Raw genomic sequence first — 24,149 nt, 5'->3', positions numbered from 1 at the left:
ATTTTGTCCACTTGATCATGGCGGTATTTATAGTCAGTTTGAGCTGCCTTGCTGCAAGCACTGATTAGTTGTTCTACAGCCTCATCTTTCTGTGCGCATAATCTGCATTTGCTGTTATTATTGATGTTCAAAATTTTAGCTTTCATTGCATTAGTTTGTAATGCCTGCTTCTTGAGATGCTAGAATAAATCCTTCTGTTTCTTTTTTAATATATCCATTTTGTAGCCATTGCCACGTCTTGTACACGTCAGTTTTGTCCTCAGTATCTCTAAGATATTGGCCATGTAAAGGTTTGATAATAATTATTCCTTCAAAATAATAATAATAATAATAATAATAATAATAATAATAATAATTAAGCATAACAATAAGTTATATAGATATATTTTATAATTTTTTGCTTTTAATGCATTTAAGCGCTGTAACTACAGGACTTAAATGTAATAAATATATAAATTTTTTCAAACTCGGGATTTTCATCCCGCATAGAGTCAAATCGGCCCTTCAGAACACATGCAATTTACACACAAAAATACTAGCTGTGGTGGTGGTGGCCAGTAGATTGCGCTCATGTAAATGATTGGTAGTAGAGGCTTGGTGCAGATGGAGAGTTGTACAATAGGTGTCCTCCAAGGAGTCCGAAGACTCCTTGGAGCTGTCACGAATAATAATAATAATAATAATAATAATAATAATAATAATAATAATAATAATAATAATAATAATAATAAATACATATATATTTCTTTCTTTCTGTTGATCTCGGTTGAGATTTAATGTCTCAGCTTTCATCCTCGAAGCTTTTTAATAAGCTTATCTAAGAATGACACCGATTAGATATTTTTTATTGATTTGATTGCTGTGTTGGAAGCAGGCTGATGTTTGAGAGGTCAAACGAATGATCTGAAAGTTCTGATCAAAGTGAAATTACCGATATATTCTGGTGTTATTACATTCGTTTTGATTCAAATTCATTTTTGTTGTGGTCTTCTTTTCAAACTAATTATCAGACTTTTTTTTTTTCACTGTGGTAGTCTTTCTATGTATTCTGAGCTTTTGATTTGTATCGGCTTTGAAGTTTGTGACTTCCCCAAGAATATCTTGTCATCTCTGATCCACAAAACTTGGTAAATTTTTCTGTTTTTGTTTTCTTGTTTGGTACAACAGATTCTGGTTGTATGGTATTAAATATTTGGAGAGGATGATTGGTGTATTGTCTTGCAATGCGTTCAAGTCCTTGGTAACTGTTTTTTTCTGTCTGCCGGCATTTATGAGATTGTCTCTTGTGAACTTGCTTGTAAGACGAACTATGTCCGTGCGGGTTGTGGCAAGTCTTGTTTTTTGCTCTTCCTAGGAATCCCATTTACGGTCTGAATGTCGTTAAGCTGTAGGAATATATCAATTGCATGGCCTAATTTTAAAACTACATCTCTGAGGTTTTCTGTAGGTGCAGTTTAAGGAAGACCGTTTATGACAATATCTTCTTTATGTTGTTGCTGATTTAAATGTTCGTATTGTAGTTTTAGGGAATCAAGTTCTTGACAGAGTTTGGATGTCTCTTACATCAAATTGTGTTGCCTGCCCGTTAGTGCGTTAATGCTGATTTTAATATCTTTTACCGTTTGCAACACTTCTATCACTGCTAAATTATCATGTTTGACCAAATCTTCATATTCGCTAGATTTTTTTGTAATTTGTTCGTTCTGTTTGTCAAAGAGTTCTTGCTCAAGATGTAGTAAGCTGGCTTTTGTAGTATCTAGACCGTTTTCTATTAGTATATTTAAGGAGTTCAAGTTATAGGATTCACCTGCATTTTTTTGTCTGTTCAGTTCCTCGTGTGATTTTGTCTCCGGAAGAAAGATGAGTCATAAAGTTCATCAAATGACTGAAGGATTTATCATCCGACGGAAATGGGCTGTGTCGTATATGGCTGCCTTAGGCGCGTTTCTTTGTTCTCCTTCTGAAAGGCCGGCACAAGTAAAGTGTAGACTCCTAGTGCATTTCCTACAGGTTATACGATTTCCGTCGGATGATAAATCCTTCAGTCATTTGATGAACTTTATGACTCATCTTTCTTCCCTTGAGGATCTGTAGTGTGATTGTAAAGATGGCGACGTCCTTTGTTCTTCACTCGTTGTTGGCCATGGTCCTCTCTGTTCACTTCAAAATTTGGTTTCTTCTTAGCCGATTTCGGTGAATTTTATATCACTGTCTTCGGCGTGACAAGTAGAGTGACTTGGGAACATTTTGAAATTAAAAACAGAAGTTGGAACCACTTTAAAACTAAAAAAAAAAAAGGGAGCGGCGACATCACTGTGCGCCTGTTCGCATGCCTACACAGAGCCCTTATAATAATAATAATAATAATAATAATAATAATAATAATAATAATAATAATAATAATAATAATAATAATAATAATAATAATAATAATAATAATAATAATAATAATAATAATAATAATAATAATAATAATTATTATTATTATTATTATTATTATTATTATTATTATTATTATTATTATTATTATAAGGGCTATTATTATTATTATTATTATTATTATTATTATTATTATGTTTCTATGAAGTCTGATGACTCATCGCGGAAGACCTTACATTGACACAAAAACCAATATTCACATAATACGTGTAATCCTTCTCTTTATATTTAGTAAGAGACAAATCATTCGCCTCTACCTCCGCCAACGCATTCCACACAATCAACACCCTCCAAGCAAAAAATCTCGTCCTAACACTTTGTTAAGCACGCACTCTTGCACAATCTTTAATGATGACCCCCTGATTCTCTTTCTCTTCCTGCACTGTTCACAAAGAAGTCATCTGCAGTGCCGTAACGAGGGCGTAGCGAAAGAGGCGCTCGCCACGGGCGCAACTAGGTTTGGGGCGCAAAACGTATAACATTTTTGTTATTTTTGGGTGAGGGAGGCGCAAGTTAAACACTTGCCACAGGCGCTTCATACCTCGTTACGTCACTGGTCATCTGTATCAATCCTGTAAAATCCCCTCCTATAACTTAAATGCTGCTCTCTCATATCCCCCCTCTACATCTACGTACGAGAGGGGGAGGGGATATGAGTTTTTTGAGCCCACACACCTTCAATCTTTTTTTTTCGTAGGAAATATGCCTCAGACCTACAATAATCTTTGTAACTCGCCTCTGGATCCTCTCAACCATTTCTTCATCACCATGAAATTGAGGTGAGGTGACGAGATCTGTGCGCAGTAGTCCAGATGTACCTTATGCTATGTATAAGGTTTCTGGTAGATCTGATACTTGAAAATGTAAACGTTTTCAAGCTTCAGATTCAATTATTTATTATTGAAGTACTGTAATTTTTTTTTGAAGTACTGCAATGATGAATTATATCCTTTATTTCTATGATATTTTCTAAAGCAGTTTTTATTTTGCAATGGCGCTGTCGTAGATATTGCCTTGTTATTTCCTAAATATGTGAGAAGTGTTTCGGCATGTGGTTTCTGTGTCCTCATGATGGGTGTTCTGCTATGTTTGCGAGGGAAGACCGCATGGTTTTCCATATGCGCATTCATTCAGGAGAGGTAATGTTACAAAACCGCACCTGAAGAAAAACATATATTTAAATATATTGAACATTTGGGTTGTATCCTTCTTTAAATGTGATATGGGTTTATACATGTTTGTCCTGACGTTAAACTAACAGTTGCCTTACTGCAAATATTGGCTTCCAGCAACAGATGTTCGATCATCCCTTGGATATATGTCTTTTTTTTGCCCACTCATCGTTAGATGTATTAATCTACTCCCTTCTTGCGTGATTAAGAAACATACGAATAATTATGTCTATTCCTAATAACTTCCGTATTTAGCTAAATGTTCGTTTACAGTACTCGGAAAATTACAATCAGTTTATTTGAGCATAATTAAAATTATTTGCAGTTTTCAGAGGTATCTTATTAATTAGCCATTGTATGCGGAAATAGCCTCACCGGCCTGAACAAAACTACATGTGTCCTCGTCGCTAATCCAGGCATGTTGAATCATACCTCGCTTATCAACAACTTCACGAGTAGTGAATTATTTCTGTATAGTTTTAGGAAATACGTTATTAGGAAATACGTGATATAGAATATTCACAAGTATTCAGAAAAATTAGCATCTAACTTTTCCTTGGTGAGGTTGTCACACAACTTTCAATTTTTAGAAGTGTTAACTCCATTTTCTTGCCACTTAGTTTTGAAAGTGTCAGTTGCCGGTACACTTGTCCAGTAGTAAGAATAGATGATGAGATAGTGATGTGTGGTGAATATGGAGGGTAGGAAAGAATTTCCCAATGAAGACTATGCAGACGAGCCTCTCATATTGTGTGGCTTTGCATTTTGATAAAGGACAGTAATGCCTTTGTACATTTTTCTCTTTGAGCATAATGTCTCTGAGAAAGACCTCGAGCCAAAGCAGGAACAGTTAAGCACTCAGAAAAGTAGAAACAAAACCAACAAAAGATTTATATCCACTTCATCTGCATTTGTGGTCTCAGCACAAATTTAAAACCATACCCTGCTTGTCACTAATGTGCTGTAATTTTACAGCCTCTCATATGTCATTGATTAAAAAAAAAAAAAAAATAATTACATCTCTGATAGAATAAGTGTAACTTTAAACTGAAACACCAAAGTAGTATGATCCACATCTGTGCACCCAGATGAAACTTCCAAGAGTGTTTTCTATAATTATTCAGACTATCTCAGTGTTTCTGCACATCATAGAGTGAGATTTAAATGTACAAATGGGATCTGATGTTCCAGAAATCACCAGGGAAAATATACATCTGAATTATGTAATACAGATAACGTTGTCAATTTACAAAGCAAATTTCTTTGCAAGCCTCGAAGAAAATGAACCTGGGAACATCCAGATGGAATATAATCAAGAAATGGATCATATTTTAATAAATATTAATGGAAAGACCTGATTATTCCTATCATAAAATCAAGTATAAACAGTTCAGAATAAACTAGCCAAAGACCTGGTGCCTAGTGAACCATTCTACAGCTTGACGTAGCAGTAGAAACTGGTCACCAAGCCCACTGCATTATTCTGAAATAAATAGGTGACAAACCACTGTAGGATTAAAAAGAAATGCAACAACATTAAACCATGATAGGTAAGCAGCCAGATTAATTTAAATCAAATTTATATGGCATTCCAAAATGACAAGGAAAAATATATTCAGACTATGTCAGAAAATTTGAATAAGTGGAACAGATTACTAGTCAGTTGTTGCGTGTCTTGAAATCATTTACTGACAAAACATGCACAACTGACTGATAATCTGTTCCACTCATTCACTAGTCTCCAAGCAAAAAATCTAATCCTCACTCCCTTGCTAACCAAACTTTTACTCAGTTTTTATGGATGACCTCTAGTTTTTCTCACATTATTCATGTGCTGAAATATTTCCTCCACATCAATCCTATAAATCCCCCTCCCCCTAAGCAACTTATCTGTCTCTGTCATACCCCACCTCCTATCTGCCAATCAACTAGCTTCTATAACCCACAAATCTTCAGTCTCATATGAAGCATCACACAAACCTGCAATCATCCTGGTCACTTGCTTTTGAATCCATGCCACCTCGTCCATATCTCCAGGAAACCCAAGCGACCAGATCTATGTGCAGTAATCCAGATCAGGCCTTATAAAGAGAAATAATAACATGCTTATCTCTACATGTCTTAGTGTTCTTTAATAACCAGGCAATCCTATGAGCTGTTTTAGCCACTTTTGCAATATGCCCTCTGAACTTCAACTCCCTATCCACCAACATCCCCAAATTCCTGAATTCATCCATTTCTTGGAGTACATTTTTCTATCAGTATTATGCAGAATGGCAATAAACTGGGAAAAACTTAGTTTTAAAAGTAGAAACTAAGCTTCTTCTATCAAAGTTTTCAATAGTTTTAGAGACTGTTGAATAATTCACTGCTGAACTTTCCTATGGACTAGCCAAAAATAATCCAAAAAGAACCATCGCGTACATGTAGCAGCTTTATGGATGCAAGAATTTGAAACTGTACTAAAAACCCAAAAGAATGAAAGACACCCAAATTGAACCATGAAATACTCTTTTGAAAAAGTTAGGAAATATTTGCATTTCTTCAGTTTTAACTACATCAAGCATGCCATTTCAGTGGAGAAAATGTCTAATACTATTGCTCAAAAAAAAAAAAAAAAAAAAAAAAGCCATCTGAACAACCCAGTTCTAGAAGATATGTAGCAGAATGCTATTAAATTAGATTGGAGCATATGTGACACCTCTTCTACTTAAAAATAAAGCAGAGTTGCTGAAAAACTCGAGTATTATCAAACACATTCCATAAAAACATGCTAGAAGGAATAAAGGATAAAAAGTATCTTCCTTTGAATCTTAAATTTTTTAGATTTCTCCAAGAATTTCAGTCAGTAGACAAAGAATGTTCAAAATCCTATTATGGCACATCTTTGCAAATAATTGAAACAGTAGTAGAACCATCACAGATTATCATGCAAGAGTAATGCTTAAGGAATAGAATGACCAAGAACTTTCCTATTTCCACTGGAGTTCTCAGGGAGACTCACTACATATCCTTTCATTATTACCATTGACTACATTTTCAGGCTTGAAATGTGGGACAGAACAACTTGAAGGTTTGCATAAAGCAGGCTCTGCCTTTGCAAATGATGTGCTGATTGACTAATGTTCAGACTGCCCAAAGCCACCTAGATAATCTGCATAAAAATGCAGCATTAATTGGGTTAATTATTTACATCAATGAAACCAAAATCCTGAAAAATAAAATAGAAGGAAATATTAAATTAAATTACCATATTCTTAAAGAGGTAAACGGCTTACATACCTTGGTTCCTATATTAGTACTCTAACAACAGAAAGTGCAAAGTTCTTCAGTTTCCAAAGTAACTAGTATCTGGAAATTCAAACTGATCACCACATATAGATGGACATCAAAATTCTTTATAAAACCAGTATTCGATATTTACTTAGTTCCAATTCATGAAACAATGCTGTCCATGTGCAGTTAATATCAAGAGATTTGGAATAACATACCTTCAATCAGTATTAGCGTGCACATGTCATGATCATATCCCCAATGCTGCTGTTCTTGAAGAAAGCCAGCAAAAACCTCTAATGAGAACAGTTCAGAAATATCAACCCAAGTGTTCTCCTTGAGTTGATTTTTCTTGAGTTAATCTGTAAAGAGTTAATGTACTGTGTTCAGTACATTAACTCTTTACAGATTAACAAATAGAAGACCCACAAAGCAATTAAATATATAAGCAATATTCTGTTCTGAAGACGAGACTTGTACGCCAACAAATTTTGACCATTTGGTACACAGTAAAGCAGTTTTTATTCACATTTGTTTAATAATTCATTTCAAATATTTCTGTAAGCTACAAATAAATGGTATTAATGATAGAAATTGACAGGGATAAAAATTGAAGGATATAGTATGTTTCAACAGGATAAGGAAGGTGAACGTGATTACTCATGATAAGAGATGAATGATGTACTCCGAAGATGGAGAATCATGGTAATATCGGACTAATGGCTTTGAGAGTATATGGTGTGAGATAGACGTTTATAAGACAAAATATTTAGTGGAATGTTGCTATAGACGAGGGAATATAGATGATGATGAGCAGGAAATGTTTAGGCAAGTGCAAAGCGAGTGATCATTATGAGGAGTGGGGGAAGAACATCAACTTTAGCAATATAAACCAGGCAAAGGAGGTGGCATTGCAGTATTAAGGGAACTTAATTTTGGGAATTTTTGAGGGATAACTGTCTTGGGCAGGGAACACAAGTTTTAGATTTGGTCCTAGCATCAGAGGATCTGATTGTGATTGAGATGTCATGCTTATCCCATTTGGTAGGAGTGACCATGTAGTTCTGATTTGGAAGAGTAATAGGCATGTAGAAGTATCAAGATAGGAGGAATTTATATGGAATTGTAAGGCGGGCATAAATAAATAAATTCCGTGTGATGATACAGCGTTCCCCCTTTTTACGGAAGTTCATGATGTAGTCCATGTAGTACCCCCAAATTTTATCCGGGCTCCAGAACCGGCATAGGCTGACGAATCAGACCTATGACTGGGTCAGTATTCCTGACTGTAATTCGTGTGTGTCCTCGGACCGGTTTGCTTGCTTGAGGGATGAAAAACACCAGATAAACTGGCAGAAAAAACCCTGCTGTTCACGCCCAAGACTGGCTAACTTGGCTATAGCTGAGGAAGATCCTTGGACTCCTCACGTTGATGGGAATCGAACCTAGGACACTCCTTCCCCAGGCATATGGTTGTGAAGTGCATTGCTACTAGGCTAACTGCGCGGACAGGCAGACAACTATCATAGACTTAGAAACCAACTTGCAGCAGTACAATGGATGAAAGAATTTGAGAAAAGAGAGGTCAGTAGTGCATGGAGATACTTAAGAGAAAATTATTGACAGAAGCAGCAGCAGATTGTTTATCTCAAAATTTGGAGTCAAATGAATGACTAGAGAAATTAAACAGGAATTGGTGATGAAAAAGAGATTATGAAAGGCATATCAAGAGAGAGGGAGAACAGTTGCATGAGGAGACTCGGGCTAAGAAAGAGGAAAGTGACCAGTATTATTATTATTCCTGACACCACCAAGGAGTCTGAAGACTCATCGCAGGAGGACACCTACAACTGATACAACTGTCTCAACCACTACACCGAACCTCTACTACGAATCATCTCCATCAATGCCATCTAGCGTCCACCACCACCACCACAACTAGTATGCTATGTCTGTAAATTGTGTGTGTTCTGAAGGGCCGATTTGTCTGTATGCGGGATGAAAAACCAAGTTACTGGGAGAAAAAACCCTGCTACCTCCATATGAGATCGGTTAACTCACCTTCGATTGAAAATCGTCCAGATAAAGATTTCTCCTGTCGCGATGAGAATCGAACTTAGGCCTATTCCAATCGAAGGGCGCAATGTACCGTCATTCTTCCAATTGTGCTACAGAGGCGCTATATAAGGAGAGAAAAATTAGAACAGTAGGAGAGTAGGACTGTAATACGTTGGGAATACCAAGGAATTTTTTGGATGAAGATGGGAATTGTGTGACCAGTGCAGATGACATAGTAGAGCAATTTAATGATCATTTGATTATTAATATTGTATCCTGGTACAGTAGGCTTTATTCCTGGAGGGATAATGAGTGGTGAAGAGGATGAATTCTGAGTATATCAGGGACAAAACAAACATCAGTTGGGGTAAAGGATGTCAAGTTAAAAAGGAGCAAAAAGGTTATTGTGTATATATGGGGGAATTCTATAATTAAGGGTGTGAAGGATGGTAGAGTAATTAAAGTGTGTTATCCAGGGTCAAAGATTAAGGATATAACTGAGGCTGTGAAATTGCAGAATGATAGTGAGTAAGATTATTGCAGTTGTGGGGAACAAATGATCTAGGTAGCAAAAGATTTTCTGTGAGACAGGATTTGATGGACTTAATGATAGCAATGAATGTAAAGAGCGAGAGTGGGAAGATGATGAGTGTGCTACCAAGATTTGACAGTGTTGAATTAAACAGAAGGGCAATTATAGTAAATGGAATGATGTCAAGATTGTGTAAAAGCTTGGCAAAGAAATGAAACTGAATATTCATTTTATGAATGTCTGGGATGAGTGATAAAAGGAAGGAGTATTTTAAGAGAGATGGTTTGCACTTAAATGGATTGGGCTTGACATTTAGAACATTTATTGATAAAGAATAGAATAAATGGTCAAAAACAGGTAAATATGATTTGCTAGGGAGGCAGACAATATAGTCAGCTGTAAATAGTACTAAAGTCATTAATCGCTGTGAATTTGTGATTAATTGTTCACAGAAAATTATAGTATACAGAGTGGGCTGATTCACACACACGGGAAGATTATGTATACTAATTATTATTATTATTTAGGCCTCCAAGGAGTTAAAAGACTCATCGCGGGAGGTCCTTCCTAGGAAACACAAGTCTATCAAGACTCGTCATGGGAGGTCCCTTCTACGAAACACAAAGTCTATCATACCACTCCTTAAACTTATTGACCATTCTCACTCTCACCACTTTATCAAGCAATGCATTCCACGGTTCAGCCACCCTCCATGCAAAGAAATAACTCCTCATCCTCTTGCTCACAGTTTCACAACTTCCAGGGATGGCCCATTGTCATCACTCCTTCCTGCTGTTCAACCAAGCGTAAGAACTCTCCAGTGTCAACCCTGTAACCACCTCTCAACAGATGAAAAGTCTCAAGCATATCACCTCTCCTTCTTCTATTCACCAAACTCAGTAGTCCACATTCCCTTAGCCGATCCTCATAACCAACATTGTACAGTCCTGAAACTATCTTTGTTATTCGCCTCTGCACCCTTTCCACAGTTAATTTATTCCCTTCAAATCCTGGGGACCAAATCTGAGAACAATAGTCTAAGTGTGATCAGGGTCACACTTAGACTATACAATGGACTTATACAATTAGACTTATACAATGGAATGATAACTCTTTTATCTCTGCAGGTCAGTGTCCTTCTCATTGTTGTAGCAATCCTTGGTGTTACCTTCACCACCTTTGCAATATATCCCTTGAATTTCAGGTTTCTATCAATCATCAACCCCAGATCTCTTGTCTCCCCTTCTTCCTCCAGTATATATCCTCCAATAGAGTATGCAGCATCCCATCGATGTGTCCCAAACCTCAAGACCTTGCATTTTGCTGCATTAACCCGACAGCATCCTTCATTTGCCCACCTGTCTAGCTTATTCAAATCCTCTTGCATGACTTCCACATCTGCACTATTACTAATAACCCTTCCCAGCTTCACATCATCCACAATCAACTGAATATCCCTCTGCAATCCACTGACAATGTCATTGATATAAAGGTTAAACAATATAGAGGTCCCAGTACTGAGCCCTGTGGGACTCCACTTGTAACCCTCTGCCTCCTTGAAACTGCCGCACCATACACAACTCTGATACCTATCGGACAGCCAATCCTGAATCCAGTTGACCAACCTGATATCCAAACCCATGTGCTGCAACTTAAATATCAGCTTATCATGTGGCACCCTGTCAAATGCCTTCGCTAAATCCAAGAAAATGGCAGTATATGCCTTTCCCTCATCTACTACTCTTGTAACCTTATTATAAAAGGCTAGCATATTACTAAAACAAGAGCGCCCTTATATCCCTTGGATGATAGCAACAACCGATTACATATTTCTCCCTGTTGATCTCTATCTCACACCAAACAGCCTCAAATGAGACTGCCCTCTACATACCTGTCACCTTGAGGCACTTCTACCCTTTTTGGCTTTAATGCTTAGGGAAGGAGTGATGACAAGAGGCCATCCCTGGAAGTTATGAAAAGAACTGTGAGCAAGAGGGTGAGGAGTGGTTTCATTGCATGGAGGGTGGTTGAACCGTGGAATGCATTGCCTGATGGAGTGGTGAGAGCGAGAATGGTCAATGAGTTTAAGGAGTGGTATGATAGACTTTATGTTTCTTAGGGGAGGGGGGACCTCCCCTCGATGAGGCTTGACAGACTTTATGTTCTTAGGGAGGACCTCCCACGATGAATCTTTTGACTCCATGGAGGCCTGAATAATAATAATAATAATCACACACTCAGATTACATTCATATAAATAATGAGCTTTACTTATCTTCACTCGGTGGTATCTCTAATTTTCTGCATCTGTTTCAGTCTGTCTTCTCTTTCATTAGGACAATTCTTTGTTTCCCTCAGTCTACCCCGGATTAACTTCTTCATAGTAATTACCAGCCTAGATATCAGGTGCATGCTTCTGCTGACTTTTTAACCTGGCTTTTCAATGAAAGTCTGGCTTCAGCCAGACTTTCATTGAAAAGCCAGGTTAAAGGCACTGTCAGTTCCCTAGCACATTCTCTCAAACCTCGTGGTGAAATACCATCCAGTCCCACAGCTTTACTGACATCCAGAGTACTTAGTATTTGAAACACACTCTCCTCCTGTACCTCTAAACCTCGAACCAGCCCTATCCCTCTAGCATTAAAACTGACATCTCTAGGATGAAATATTCCAATAAAGTGTTCATTGAACAATTCCACTATGTCCTCTGCATCAGTCACTCTATTCCCATTTTTATCCCACAATATCATTCTTCCACAGTCATTTCTCCTCCTACTGGCCACATAGCTAAAAAATTCCCTAGGATTTTCTTTGGCTCTTAGGACCAGTCTCCTCTCATATTCCAGTTTCGCTTTCCTTACCACACTAGTCACTCTTCTGGCCTGTGTCTTATATTTTTCATGCATCTTCTCTTCACCTGTCTCCTTATATCTCTTCCATAGCCTCTTTTTCGCATGCAATTCCTGTTTAATATTGTTTGTCATCGACTTTACTCCAAATTATGTCCTCTTCTTTACTCGTGGTATACAACTTACCATTGCTGCTAACAAATATTCTTTCACAATTTCCCACGCACTAATGATATCCCGGCCTTCCAATTCCTCCCTCCATGAAACTTCCCGAAGTTGACGTCTAAGACTATTATAATCAGCTGCATTATAATTCCACATACGTTCCCGTCTCTTTGATACTCCTGCATGTCTATTAATTTTCCAAGTCAAAACCATATGGTCATTCTCTCCGACTAGCAGGAGAGATGTCAACTCAGTTATTATCAACTCTTCTGATGCTATAACCAAATCCAAAACTCTTGAACCTCTTGTTCCTCTTGTATGTAATCTGAGTGTGTGATGATATTCACACACTCAGTCATGAATGAGTAGTAACTAAGTGAATCTGAATATTTGTATGTTGAAGAATGCTTAAAGTTACTAGTTAGTGTGGAAATTAATTAATGGAATTTAGTAGCAATTTAGATGTTAAAGAATTATTAACTTGCGTGTGAATTATCTGAAGAAAATTGTGTTTTATGGGAAGTCATGAGTGAATACTAAGTGAATCTGAGTATTTGTATGTTGAAGAATGCCTAAAGTTACCAGTTGTTAGTATAGAAATTAATTAATGGAATTCAGTAGTGATCTAGATGTTCAAGAATTATTAACTTGTGTGTGAATTACTTGAGGAAAATTATGTTCAGAGATCATACCTGATGAAGTGTAGCTATTTAATTGATTCAGATTAGAATGTGTCTATTTAGAGTGATGATTGTCCATGTATGTAAACTGTAATTTTAGAAGCTAATAAACCTTGCTTGAAATTAACTAAATATGAGTCTGTGTATAGAATTCGATGCACCACTTGTGAAACTTATTACAGATCTGAGCAGGAATTTAATTGAGTAAGGTTAAGGCTAAGATTGCAAGCCTAGGTCACATGAGTATATCGTCTAACTTACTTCTTGATTGAGTTATTATCTTTAATCTAATAATTCCAAGTGGCGCAGTCTGAAAATACAAATTTCTTGGGATTTTAAGAGAGGTAACATTTGAGGACTCTAGTCGCATTGAATTTTGGCTCTACCCTGAGGCTGTTTCTTTGTGTGATAGAGATACCATGTGACCCACATAGAAGAGACATCACTTTTAACGGCTTGATATAGAGATATAAGAATTTATAAGAAAGGGGGCACAACACCATTATTCGATGTGGTGTCTTCACAACTTGTGCAATGTGGCCCCTGAATTTCAGGTCCTTGTCCACCATCACCCCTAGATCTCTCATCTCCTCTACTTCTGTTAAAGTTTCCCCACCAAGTGTATACTTTGCATCCCATTATTGCTTACCAAATCTCAAACTTTACACTTGGTAACATTGAACTGGTAGTTCCATTTACCTGCCCATTCATGCAATCTATTCGAATCCTCTTGTAAGGCATTAACATCAGCTTGACTGTGCATTGCTCTCCCCAGTTTTGCATCATCCTCAAACAGCTGGATATCACTAGTTAAATCCAACCCAATATCATTAACATACAAATTGAAAAACATTGGCCCCAAAACTGATTCCTGCGGCACATCACTGGTGACCTTTCCTCTTTCTAGATACTGCACCCCCATATACAACTTTCTGATACCTATCTGACAGCCAATCACTGATCCAACACAGAAGTCTGTTATCCAATCCCAATCATCTGTTTCAGTTTATTTAAGAACATGTCATGTGGCAGTCTATCAAAAGCTTTTGCAAAAATCCAAGTACACCACTGTATATGTATCTCCTCTGTCCAAGGTATTTGTCACCTTGTTATTGTACATAAGTCAGTTAGTGAAACATGATCTCCCCTTAACAAACCTATGCTGATAACCACAGAGAATACTGCTGTTATCAACCCATTTCTATATCCTACTTCTCATCAATCTCTCCAGGACCTTCACCACAACTCCAGATATACAGTCCAGCCTATAATTTGAAGCTACAGCCTTATCACTGCCTTTATGCAGTGATAAGTTCAGTACTGGGGAACGTTACTATTCAATCTTTGTCAATGATATTGTCATGGGTCTGCAGGAAGATATTCAGTTGTTTGCAGATGATATGACGCTTGGGAGGGTTATTAGTAATAGTGCTGATATTTTGACTCGTCACAAGGATTTGAATAAGCTGGAAAGGTGGACAAATGAATGGGGTGTCAACTAAATGTAAGGTTTTGAAATTTGGGATCCACAGATGGAATGCTTCATGCTACTTGTTGGAGTTATACTGGAAGAAATGGAGGAAGCAAGGGATTTTGGAGTGATTGTAGATAGAAATTTGAACCTTAGAAGACATATTGCAAAGGTTGTGAAGACATCTCTGAGAATTGCTGTAGTATTTGAGGAGGACATTGACCACGAGGAATAAAAGGGTGGTGGTTCCATTGTATAAAGCTTTGATCAGACATCTGGTTTTCTGTGCTCAGATATACTCACTGGGATTTGAGGTGAATGAAGTGACCTTGGAGAGGGTACAGATACTGATAAAAAAAAAAAAAAAAAATGAAAAAAAAAATGTATATATATATATATATATATATATTAGGTGTATATTTAGGGTGTGTGGTGTACACCCATGGAATAGTTATTTCAGCGATATTATATTTTTGCATGTATTCCTGTTAAAGACTCCCTGAATTGTGTTTGCGGGTTTTGTGTGATTTCTAAAATTAAACATTATATACACATAAAGAGGAGACGTTTTGATGCATAAACATTGCATCACATTCATGCTAATAGCCTGGGTGTGCAGTCACAAATGCGGATACCTTTGAGCCCTTTAAACAGACATGCAAATTGCGCAGCATGTCAAATTCTTAATGTTCCAGTGGTTTCAAATAGTTCAGAAAGTAAGGATGTGCACTGAGACAGTAGCACCCAGTAGTTGTTAGTGGCTGTGATTGGTAATTGTGTGAAGCAATCCAATTGGACATTGTCATTTTTCATGAGTTGCTGTTTTTGTTTTCTGAGTTTCATCTGTTTTGCGTGCATGAGGTGTGAACTGATGTGTTTGACTCTAATATCGACATGTTTCTAATACATATTTATAATTTTCTATAAATAATTTAACTTTTTTGCCCATATTTACAATGGGAAACAGTGTTGATGATGTATTGAATGTCTCGTTTTCTGCCAGAGCTTTAATGGCAAATTTCTGTTTTAAAAAAAAAAAAATTTCTGTTTAGATCAAAACGATATTAAACTATATTTAGAGAACCTAGACTCAACATAGCCACCTAAACAAGTGGTTAGTTACAAGTGGTTTGGCTCTGCTATGTTGTAGACTTTGTGACCAGATAGCAAACACATCATCTACATAGCACAACCAAGTCAAAAATGTACTTCATAATAGAAAAAGAATCAAATAACTGTCTGTCCTTACTTGGCAGACTAATCACACATTTTTCAAATTATGACATGACACCTTCAAGGACTCATTGCTGGAGGGTACAAAATTCTACACAACCTACCAATTCATTATCTTTTCCATTTATAGAAAGCCAACACTCACATTCACACACACTCGAAGATACTTACATAAACAATCACACTATCATCCAGCCTATCAGCATGGAATCCTCAAAATGCTAATACATAGCCCGATTTGTTTATTCTGGTGATACAGCTTTTGCCACAGAACTACTTTAGCCACACTACTGACCATTGACTATAGCTCTTTCAAAATAGATAAAATGCTACATATCTCCCCTCCCCTAAATCCTCTCTTCAATACACAAGACCACAGCAAAACTGTTTCTCTGTTTTATATATCCAGAGTGCTTAATAAATGTAAGTCCTGCACTATATTCAAACCATATATCAAACTAGTAACCCTTATCTATTCACCTAAGGAAAAACTCCATCTTTTATCACATACTTGTGACCTCATGAACAGATAGAAAGATCTTGACATTTGCTTCAGAGAACATAAGAAATGCATTCACCACCATTTGTTATGGCAAGTCAGGATGGCAAACCATGCTTGAAGTGACATTTCACACAGAATTAGGTGGAAGAAAACAAAAGTGTTGCACAGAAATCATTACAAGTCAGACTGTTTTTGGAATCAGCAATAGCTTTAAAACATTCCCCAAACTTCAGCATGTATGGCTGTGTCAGTTTACCAAAAATCTGTGAGACAATCATTTTAAGATTAAATTAATCCCTATTAACCTCTCTCTCTCTTCATTCAACAATAGATGGGACCAATCAGGACTTTAATTCTTTGTATTGTCCATCACAGTTTTAGACTGTTCCCACTAATTTTTACTTTTCACATGCTGTGATGACAAAAAATATTTGCTCTGAAGATGCTGAATCTAACAGTAGCAAAATATTAGAGCTAAATAATCAAATACAGGTAGTTCTCATTTTACAAATTCCCACTTTATGAATTTTTTGGTTTGGAATTTTTAGTTTAAATTGTGTGTGGTGAAGGTAATTACGGGTGTGTATGAGGAATTACACAGTACATAATGACATAATGATCAGTTAGAACGAGCCTCAGTTACTCATGAGCCTTGTTGATGCAAGTGGGTTATTCGTAGATTTCTTTAATTACACTTGATTTTTTATTTTGTTTTCTTTTTAACTATAACCCTTTCACTTTTCCAACAATGTCAAAAAGAAGCAGTAGTGCAAAACCAGAAAATGAGCAAAAGAAACAAAGAAAAGCAATTATGTTGCAGAAAATATACAAAATTATTACCAGCCATCAAGTGGGTAGCACTGTTAAATCACTTTATGAGAAATTTTCTCTTGCTGCTTGCTACAGTTTGCACCATTTTAAGGATAAATAAAAATATTTGAAAGAAGGAAAAAATGTGCAATTTATGCAGTCTACAAGGTTGCATAATAAAGAAACAGGCAGTATAATTTCTCATATAGAAAAACTGTTAACTGTTTAGATAAGCAACCAAACTCAATGATTAAATATGCCTGTTACATACACAATGAGTACTAAAGCATTAGCCATTTTTAAAAGGCTGAAAGACCAAAAAAAAGGATGACTGCAAAGAGACTTTTTGTTGCAAGTAGTGGGTGGTTTGACTGCTATGAAAAGTGAAGTGGTTGCCATAACATTAAAGTACAAAGTAAAGCTACAACCTCCGATAGTGAGCCTGCAAAATCTGCAAAACCAGTTGCAAATGGAGTTTCGGAAGGTAATGTTAATGAGTTGCTTCAATCTCATACTATGAAACTCTTGCCCAATGATCTCCTTGAAGTAGAGGAACAAGAAAGAGATGAAGAAGAAAAAGAAAGAAGATAACGAATATGAAGCTCCAACTCAATTTTTCACTTTAAAAGTCCTAGAAGAAGCATTTAATCTTCTCAAAAAAAAAAGCTCAAAGCAATCTTTGAATCACAAGATTCAGACTTGGAATGATTTAATAATTTTCCTGCAAAATCACTAATGCTTCTGCTTGCTGTCTAGCTATTTTAAATGAAAAGAAGCGAAAGTCAACGAAGCTGATGACGCTCGAGGTCTTCTTTGTGATATAGAAATGAGCTAATTTTTTTTTTCAAAGAATCTTTTTAATTTAAAATTTTTATTATGTTATTTTTTAAATGTGTAAATTTTTGGCTAGTAAAGTCTTTTCTTATCATTTAATATTCATTTTATATTTTATATATTCTTTCTTACAAATGTAAATCTTGCTCATATCATTATTTCTAAGGCAAATAAACTCCCGATTTGTGAACGATCATCAGGAACCAGTTAATTCATAAAGGCGGGAACTACCTGTATTTTATTTTCATTCGTGTTGTAAATTAAACTGCAAAAATGAGCAGGTGCCAATACCCGAGCTTTTCTATACTTTCAAGATTATATCCCTGTACTATATTTTATCTAGATCATTTCCTTGAATATATTTTGAAGGAGGTGGAGGAGATGAGTGATCAGTGGTGGACAAGGGATATGAAGTTAAGAGGTCACATTGCACAAGTTTGTTGTTACATCAGATTGTCAGTGGTGTGGATGACCTTAATGTATAGAAATAAAGAGGTTATGATTCCATTCTATAAGGCCTTGATCAGGTTTCATATAAATTATTTTGCATAGATTTGGTCACATGATTTTATGAAGACAAGTATATATATTAGAAAGTGTACAAGATCATAACAGGTCTTTGGAATATGGGGTATGAAGACCGATTGAGTGGAATGCAAAGCTTCATGATTTGGATCAATGCTTCATGGGGGCGGGAGACTGGATGCAGTTGAGGCATATAAGGTCAGAAGTTGTTACTATGTTAATGTGGAAGAAATTTTTCATGGAATGGGAGAGTTGGGAGAGAACAAGAGGCCATCCCTAGAAACTATAAGCAGAGTATGAGTAAGGAGTCAGGAGCAGGTTCTTTGCATGGAGAGTGGTAGGTGAGTGGAAGAAAGCATTGCCTGAGAATGTGGTAAGTGCAGCCATTTGGAGTAAGTTTAAAACACGCTTTGATGATCTTTGTATGTGTACCTGATGTGATGAGTATTGTGATTCTATGGAGGTGTGCTTTAAGAATAATAATATGCATTCAAATTGAAGAAACAGTTACTAACATTATTTAAGAATGGGTCATTTTCCTGTTTGATTGCCTTCTAAATCAGTATCTCATGATCACTTTCACTAACAGGTAGTAGTGTTGATACCTCATTCACCACCATATCCTGTAAGGATATTACCAAATCTAACACTGATAGATCTCATGCTGCTTCCGTCATATGCTGCTTTAGATAGTTATCAGCCAGAAACTCAACAAATTCACCCTCCTTGTTACTATATACTCTTCTTTCCAATCCACATTCCTATAATTAAAATCTCCCATTGGGATCATCTTCTTTCACTTGCCCAAATATAATTTGTCTAAACATTTCACAATCAATACTCTTCACATTCCCTGGCCTACAACAGCATCCTTTTAGATTTACTATTTTATTGATTTCAACTTCACACCGTACAGCTTCAAAATCTTCACACGTACTACTATTTTCCACTTTGACTCTTGAAGGACATAATTCCTCTACTACCATTAACAATACCCCCCCCTCCTCTATTCATCTTCCTATTATATCAGAGTTCTATATCCTACCATTTCAAGACCTGACAGTATATCATCCTCAGTCAACCAAGTTTCATTTATGCCAATTATCTTTGGGTATACTGATTTAACCAGTGCTATACTCAACCAGTTTATTTCTGATACTCTGCACATTAGTATACAAGCATAACAATTCTCCAGTCTTTGAGGCCATCCTATCAACACAATCACTTTTTACTCTCCTGCTGTAGTGCACTTTTCTTTTCGTTCTGACCATCCACATTTCTCTGATCCTGACTCTGATTTTCATTTATACTCTTATCATCCCCAATGTTGCACTGCATCACTTTGCTCTGCTCTGCTTCTCTCTCTCTGGTTCTGAGTGGCACTAATTTTGTATGGACCCTGTGTAATCTTAGTAAACAAAATCACTCTAAATGACCAACACCAAACCCATTCAAATGCATTCCATCAGCTTTGAACCATCCTAACTTCCTTTTGCCATATTCATTGACAAATTTAACACTCTCCATCTGACACATTTCAGCCATTTTGTCATTCAGTATCATTGCTCTCCTTCTCAGTTCTCTTGTCATATCTAGGCAGTAAACTAGCCACTTTCCACAACACACACACACATGCGCACGCGCGCGAGGGTGGTCTGAAAAGTTCTCGGCCTCGACCATAGATGGTAACACTATCGACAAGATTTTTTTTTCTAAGTTGGTACATCATCTATCATAAGTGTCCATGTGAAATTTCAAGTAATTCTAACTAGTTTCTTTTATACAGCTGTCTGAAGCAAAAGTGTTGTCTGTATCCCTTGAAATGGAAAAAATTGAGTATCGTGATGTTATAAAATTCTTTGTAAAAGAAGGTTTAACATCAAAAGAAATTCATATGAAGCTCATAAAAGTTTACTGATGATGAGAGCAAATGTAATGTATATTCATGTTTAATCTATTTATATAGACTTGAATAAGTTTATATACATCTATATTTGATATTTCCATTTAATTAATGTATCTGGATTTTCTATGAAAAATAAATTGATATTGTACACAGATATAAAATCTCATAAAACTGGTGCCAAACTCTTTAGATCTAGCATCTTCACCACTATTACTATAAGCTATTTTAGTAATGACAGATGGTGAACTTTCTTCTTCGATGTGGATTGGAAGTCATCGTTGTGCTGCCGTACCAACCTTGAAGATGATTCACGTGAAGGACATCCAAAACATAACAACACCAGAAATCATTGATCAAGTGCACAATATGGTATTGGATGACCAGCAAATTAAAGTGCGTGAAATTTCTGAGACTGTAAGCATTTCCAAAAAACGTGTAGGATATATTTTGCATGAAGAATTGCATATGAAAATGCTTTGCACAAGATGGGTGCCAAGCTTGTTCACAGCAGATCAAAAACGCATTCGCACGAAAATCTCTGAACAGTGCTTGGAGCGTTTTAACAAGAATAAAACTGATTTTGTGCTTTGATTTATTACTATGGATGAGACTTGGATTCACCATTACACACCAGAATCCAAACAGCAGTCAAAATAGTGGACAGAAGCTGGTTGTTCAGTGCCAAAGAAGACAAAGTCGGTTTCATCAGCAGGAAAGGTTATGGCATTGGTGTTTTGTGATGCTAAAGGCATTTTGTTTATTAATTAGCTTGAAAAGGGTAAAACAATAACCGGGGAATATTATTCCAATCTTTTAACCAGACTAGACAAAAAAATTTGTGAGAAAAGACCCAGTTTGCAGAAGAAAAAATCATCTTTCATCAGGACAATACACCTACCCACAAAGGTGTTTTGGCAATGCAAAAATTAATGGATCTGCACTATGAATTGTAGGAACATCCACCCTATTCCCCAGATTTGGCTCTCTCTGACTTCTACCTGTTCCCAAATCTAGAACTCTTCCTTACTGGTCAGCGTTTTTCTTCGAATCAAGAGGTAATTGCAGCTGTAGAGAGTATTTTGCAGATCTTACTAGAACCACTACAGGGGACAGGATAATGGCACTGGAGCATCGCTGGAATAAATGTATTAGTCTTAAGGGAGATTATGTTGTAAAATAAAAATAGTTTTGAAATTATAAATTTGTTTTTTCATTGTTAGGTCGAGAACTTTTCAGACCACCCTCTTATATGAGGTCATTCCAAAAATAATGTTGCTTTTAGCATTAAGTTTTGAAAGGATATAAAAGATAAATCATTTGCTGATTTAATCAAGTATATATTCTCCATTTGAATCAATAAAACTCTTCCAACATTGTGAAAGTTTCATAATGCCATTTCTATAGAATTCAAGAGGTTTGGAGGCAAAAAAGTCAGCTCAATTTCGGCGCCTTTAATATATTGTATTGTTTTTCATTAATGAAATGTTGCAAACTTTGAAATAAGTGGTAACTGGAAAATGGTTCCTCAATCTTGGTACAGTGATTCTTGCACTGTGAGGTATGCATTATCATGGTGAAAAACAACAACCTTTCAATTGACCAGAGAAACCTCTTTTCTTTCAGTTTTTCATTCAGTCGATCAAGTTGTTCATAGCATATTTCAGCTGTGATAGTTTGGTTTTGTGACAAGATTTCAAAGTATATAATAGCAGCTGTAACCCACAAATGCTTAACAAAACCTTCTGAGGGATGAAGGTCTTGTTTTGGTTGAGGTTTAGACTGTTCTCTTGAATGAACACAATCAAAAAACTGCCTTTAGAGCTTAACATTCTTTAAAGTGTCCACTTTTCATCACTGTGACCACACAACTCAAAAATGGAGATTTTTGAGTTGAGAATGAAGCAGTGCAGACGTTGACTTACCCTCTTCGATTGTTGTTCGTCAGTTCATGAGGAACCCACTTGCCAAGCTTAGACACTGTTCCAAGTGTTTGCAAATGCCAATGAATGATTACAATGAATTAAGATCTTTTGCTAAATCTTCAACAATTTTGTGCTAAATCTTCAACAGTTGCATTGCATTTCTTGAAATAGCAGCATATTATTGAGAAAGACATGGCACCCAGAGCAAGGGGAATCTTTCAAGCTAAAGTCTCCTTGTCAAAATTTTTGGAACCATCGCTGGCACTTTCACACATTCAGTGACCTCCATAGTAATAAAGGATTACTTAAACAATAACTTATGTATGATGTTCTTGCAAGGTGGAATTCCTTAGAATGCCTCCTCAGCTTAGTAATACTTATAAAGATTTAAAAATTCATATCTAGACAAGCTGAGACATGTTTGAACAAGTAAAGTATAAAAAATGACAATACTTTTGGATGACCTGATATGTGCTAATAGGCAGTAGAATTTGTTGGAGAATGATATGTGCAATCTTATCAGTATTAACACATTTTTTTTGTATTTATTGATTTATTTTTTAGAGACCATATGTCTGTCTGTATGATGACTGCAATAAGAGCTATGCCAGAATGTGTCACTTAAAAAGGCATGTGTCAAATGTGCATGAAAGATCTTCAGAAAAACGAGCAGAATCAACTCATAAGTATGTAAAGTATTTAATGTAAAGTAATAATGCTTTTTTCTTCCTAATTATGAAAAATTAAAGTGAAATGACTATCATTTATTTTCAAATAATAAGAACGTAATAAATAACAAATTACATGATAATCACAGAAATTAACTTTAATGAAATGAAAGTACAGATATTTCATACTGAAAATAATAATACATCATCAGTGCATAGAAACAAGCTAATCAAAGAAACAGGAATACAAGGTACATATAATAATTGGTTTACCAATTAAAACGTTGCTGCATGCTAGAAATTAATATTAATAAATAATATTAAAAACTATTTTTGATGGTTACATAATATGAGCATCTCCCAAACTTTTTTGGGGGTGGAGGGGGGGGAGAGAGACAATCATCTGATTCACGTTTGGCTGATGTAAAAAGGGCTTTGCAACTTTCTTTGAAAAGGCATTCATATTTAAAACTTTTTCTATGGAGAAGACGAGCTTCATCCGTCCAGATACTGTGTTTAGTGTCGATACTATGTTGTGCAGTATACTAGACATCATTCAAACCATTTTTATCTTATGAATTTGAGAGTTTTATTAGAAAAATTAGTCGATTCCAGACTAGAAAAAACAGATATCATAGATGGAGTAAAATTAAGGGAATGTTCAGATTGTTCAGAATGTTCAGAAAGTCATAGAATCATATTACAAATAAAGAATATTAAACAGAAATTTAATATCATTAGCATTCAAGAATATGTAAGAGGTTATTTGAAGTGCTATGGTTTATACAGAATAGAGAAGAAAGGTTAACAAAACAGGCATTTGATGTTAGGGAAAAAAAGCCAAAAAAGACCAAGGTATATGTGAATTGTTGCAATTGGTAGTGTTTTAGATGACAAATATAAAGTTGACAATATTTAAAGACCTGAAAAGTAATGACCTGATTATGGAAAACAGTGGGCGATGGAAAGTTGGTACACTTAATTACTTTAGCAAACTCTTAGAACAAATTTTCTCGCTATAATAAACTACTGAAAACTCCTGATTAAATACCCATAGGTAAAATTCCATTCTGAAGAAAATTCTCTATAGCAAACCATCCACTTTAACAAA

The 24,149-nt window shown here is 36.0% G+C and overlaps 1 protein-coding gene across 1 annotated transcript in view; it reads left to right on the top strand.

Moving 5' to 3' along the window:
- Positions 1-3,440: 3,440 nt before the first annotated feature.
- LOC150104776 (transcription factor IIIA) overlaps positions 3,441-24,149 on the top strand; it is a 199,342-nt gene continuing 178,633 nt past the window's right edge. Inside the window, exons 1-2 of the mRNA XM_090395955.1 lie at positions 3,441-3,578; positions 22,935-23,056. Coding sequence (XP_090252081.1) covers positions 3,489-3,578; positions 22,935-23,056 — 212 coding nt within the window. The 5' untranslated portion in view covers positions 3,441-3,488. The remainder of the gene's footprint in view (positions 3,579-22,934; positions 23,057-24,149) is intronic.

This window comes from Typopeltis vanoorti, chromosome 7, assembly GCF_054136105.1.
Source record: "Typopeltis vanoorti isolate ZY-2024b chromosome 7, IOZ_Tvanoo_1.0, whole genome shotgun sequence".
In the NCBI taxonomy this organism is placed as follows: Eukaryota; Metazoa; Arthropoda; class Arachnida; order Uropygi; family Thelyphonidae; genus Typopeltis; species Typopeltis vanoorti.
The sequence above is the reverse complement of the archived record's forward strand: the minus strand, read 5'-3'. Positions and strand labels throughout refer to the sequence as shown.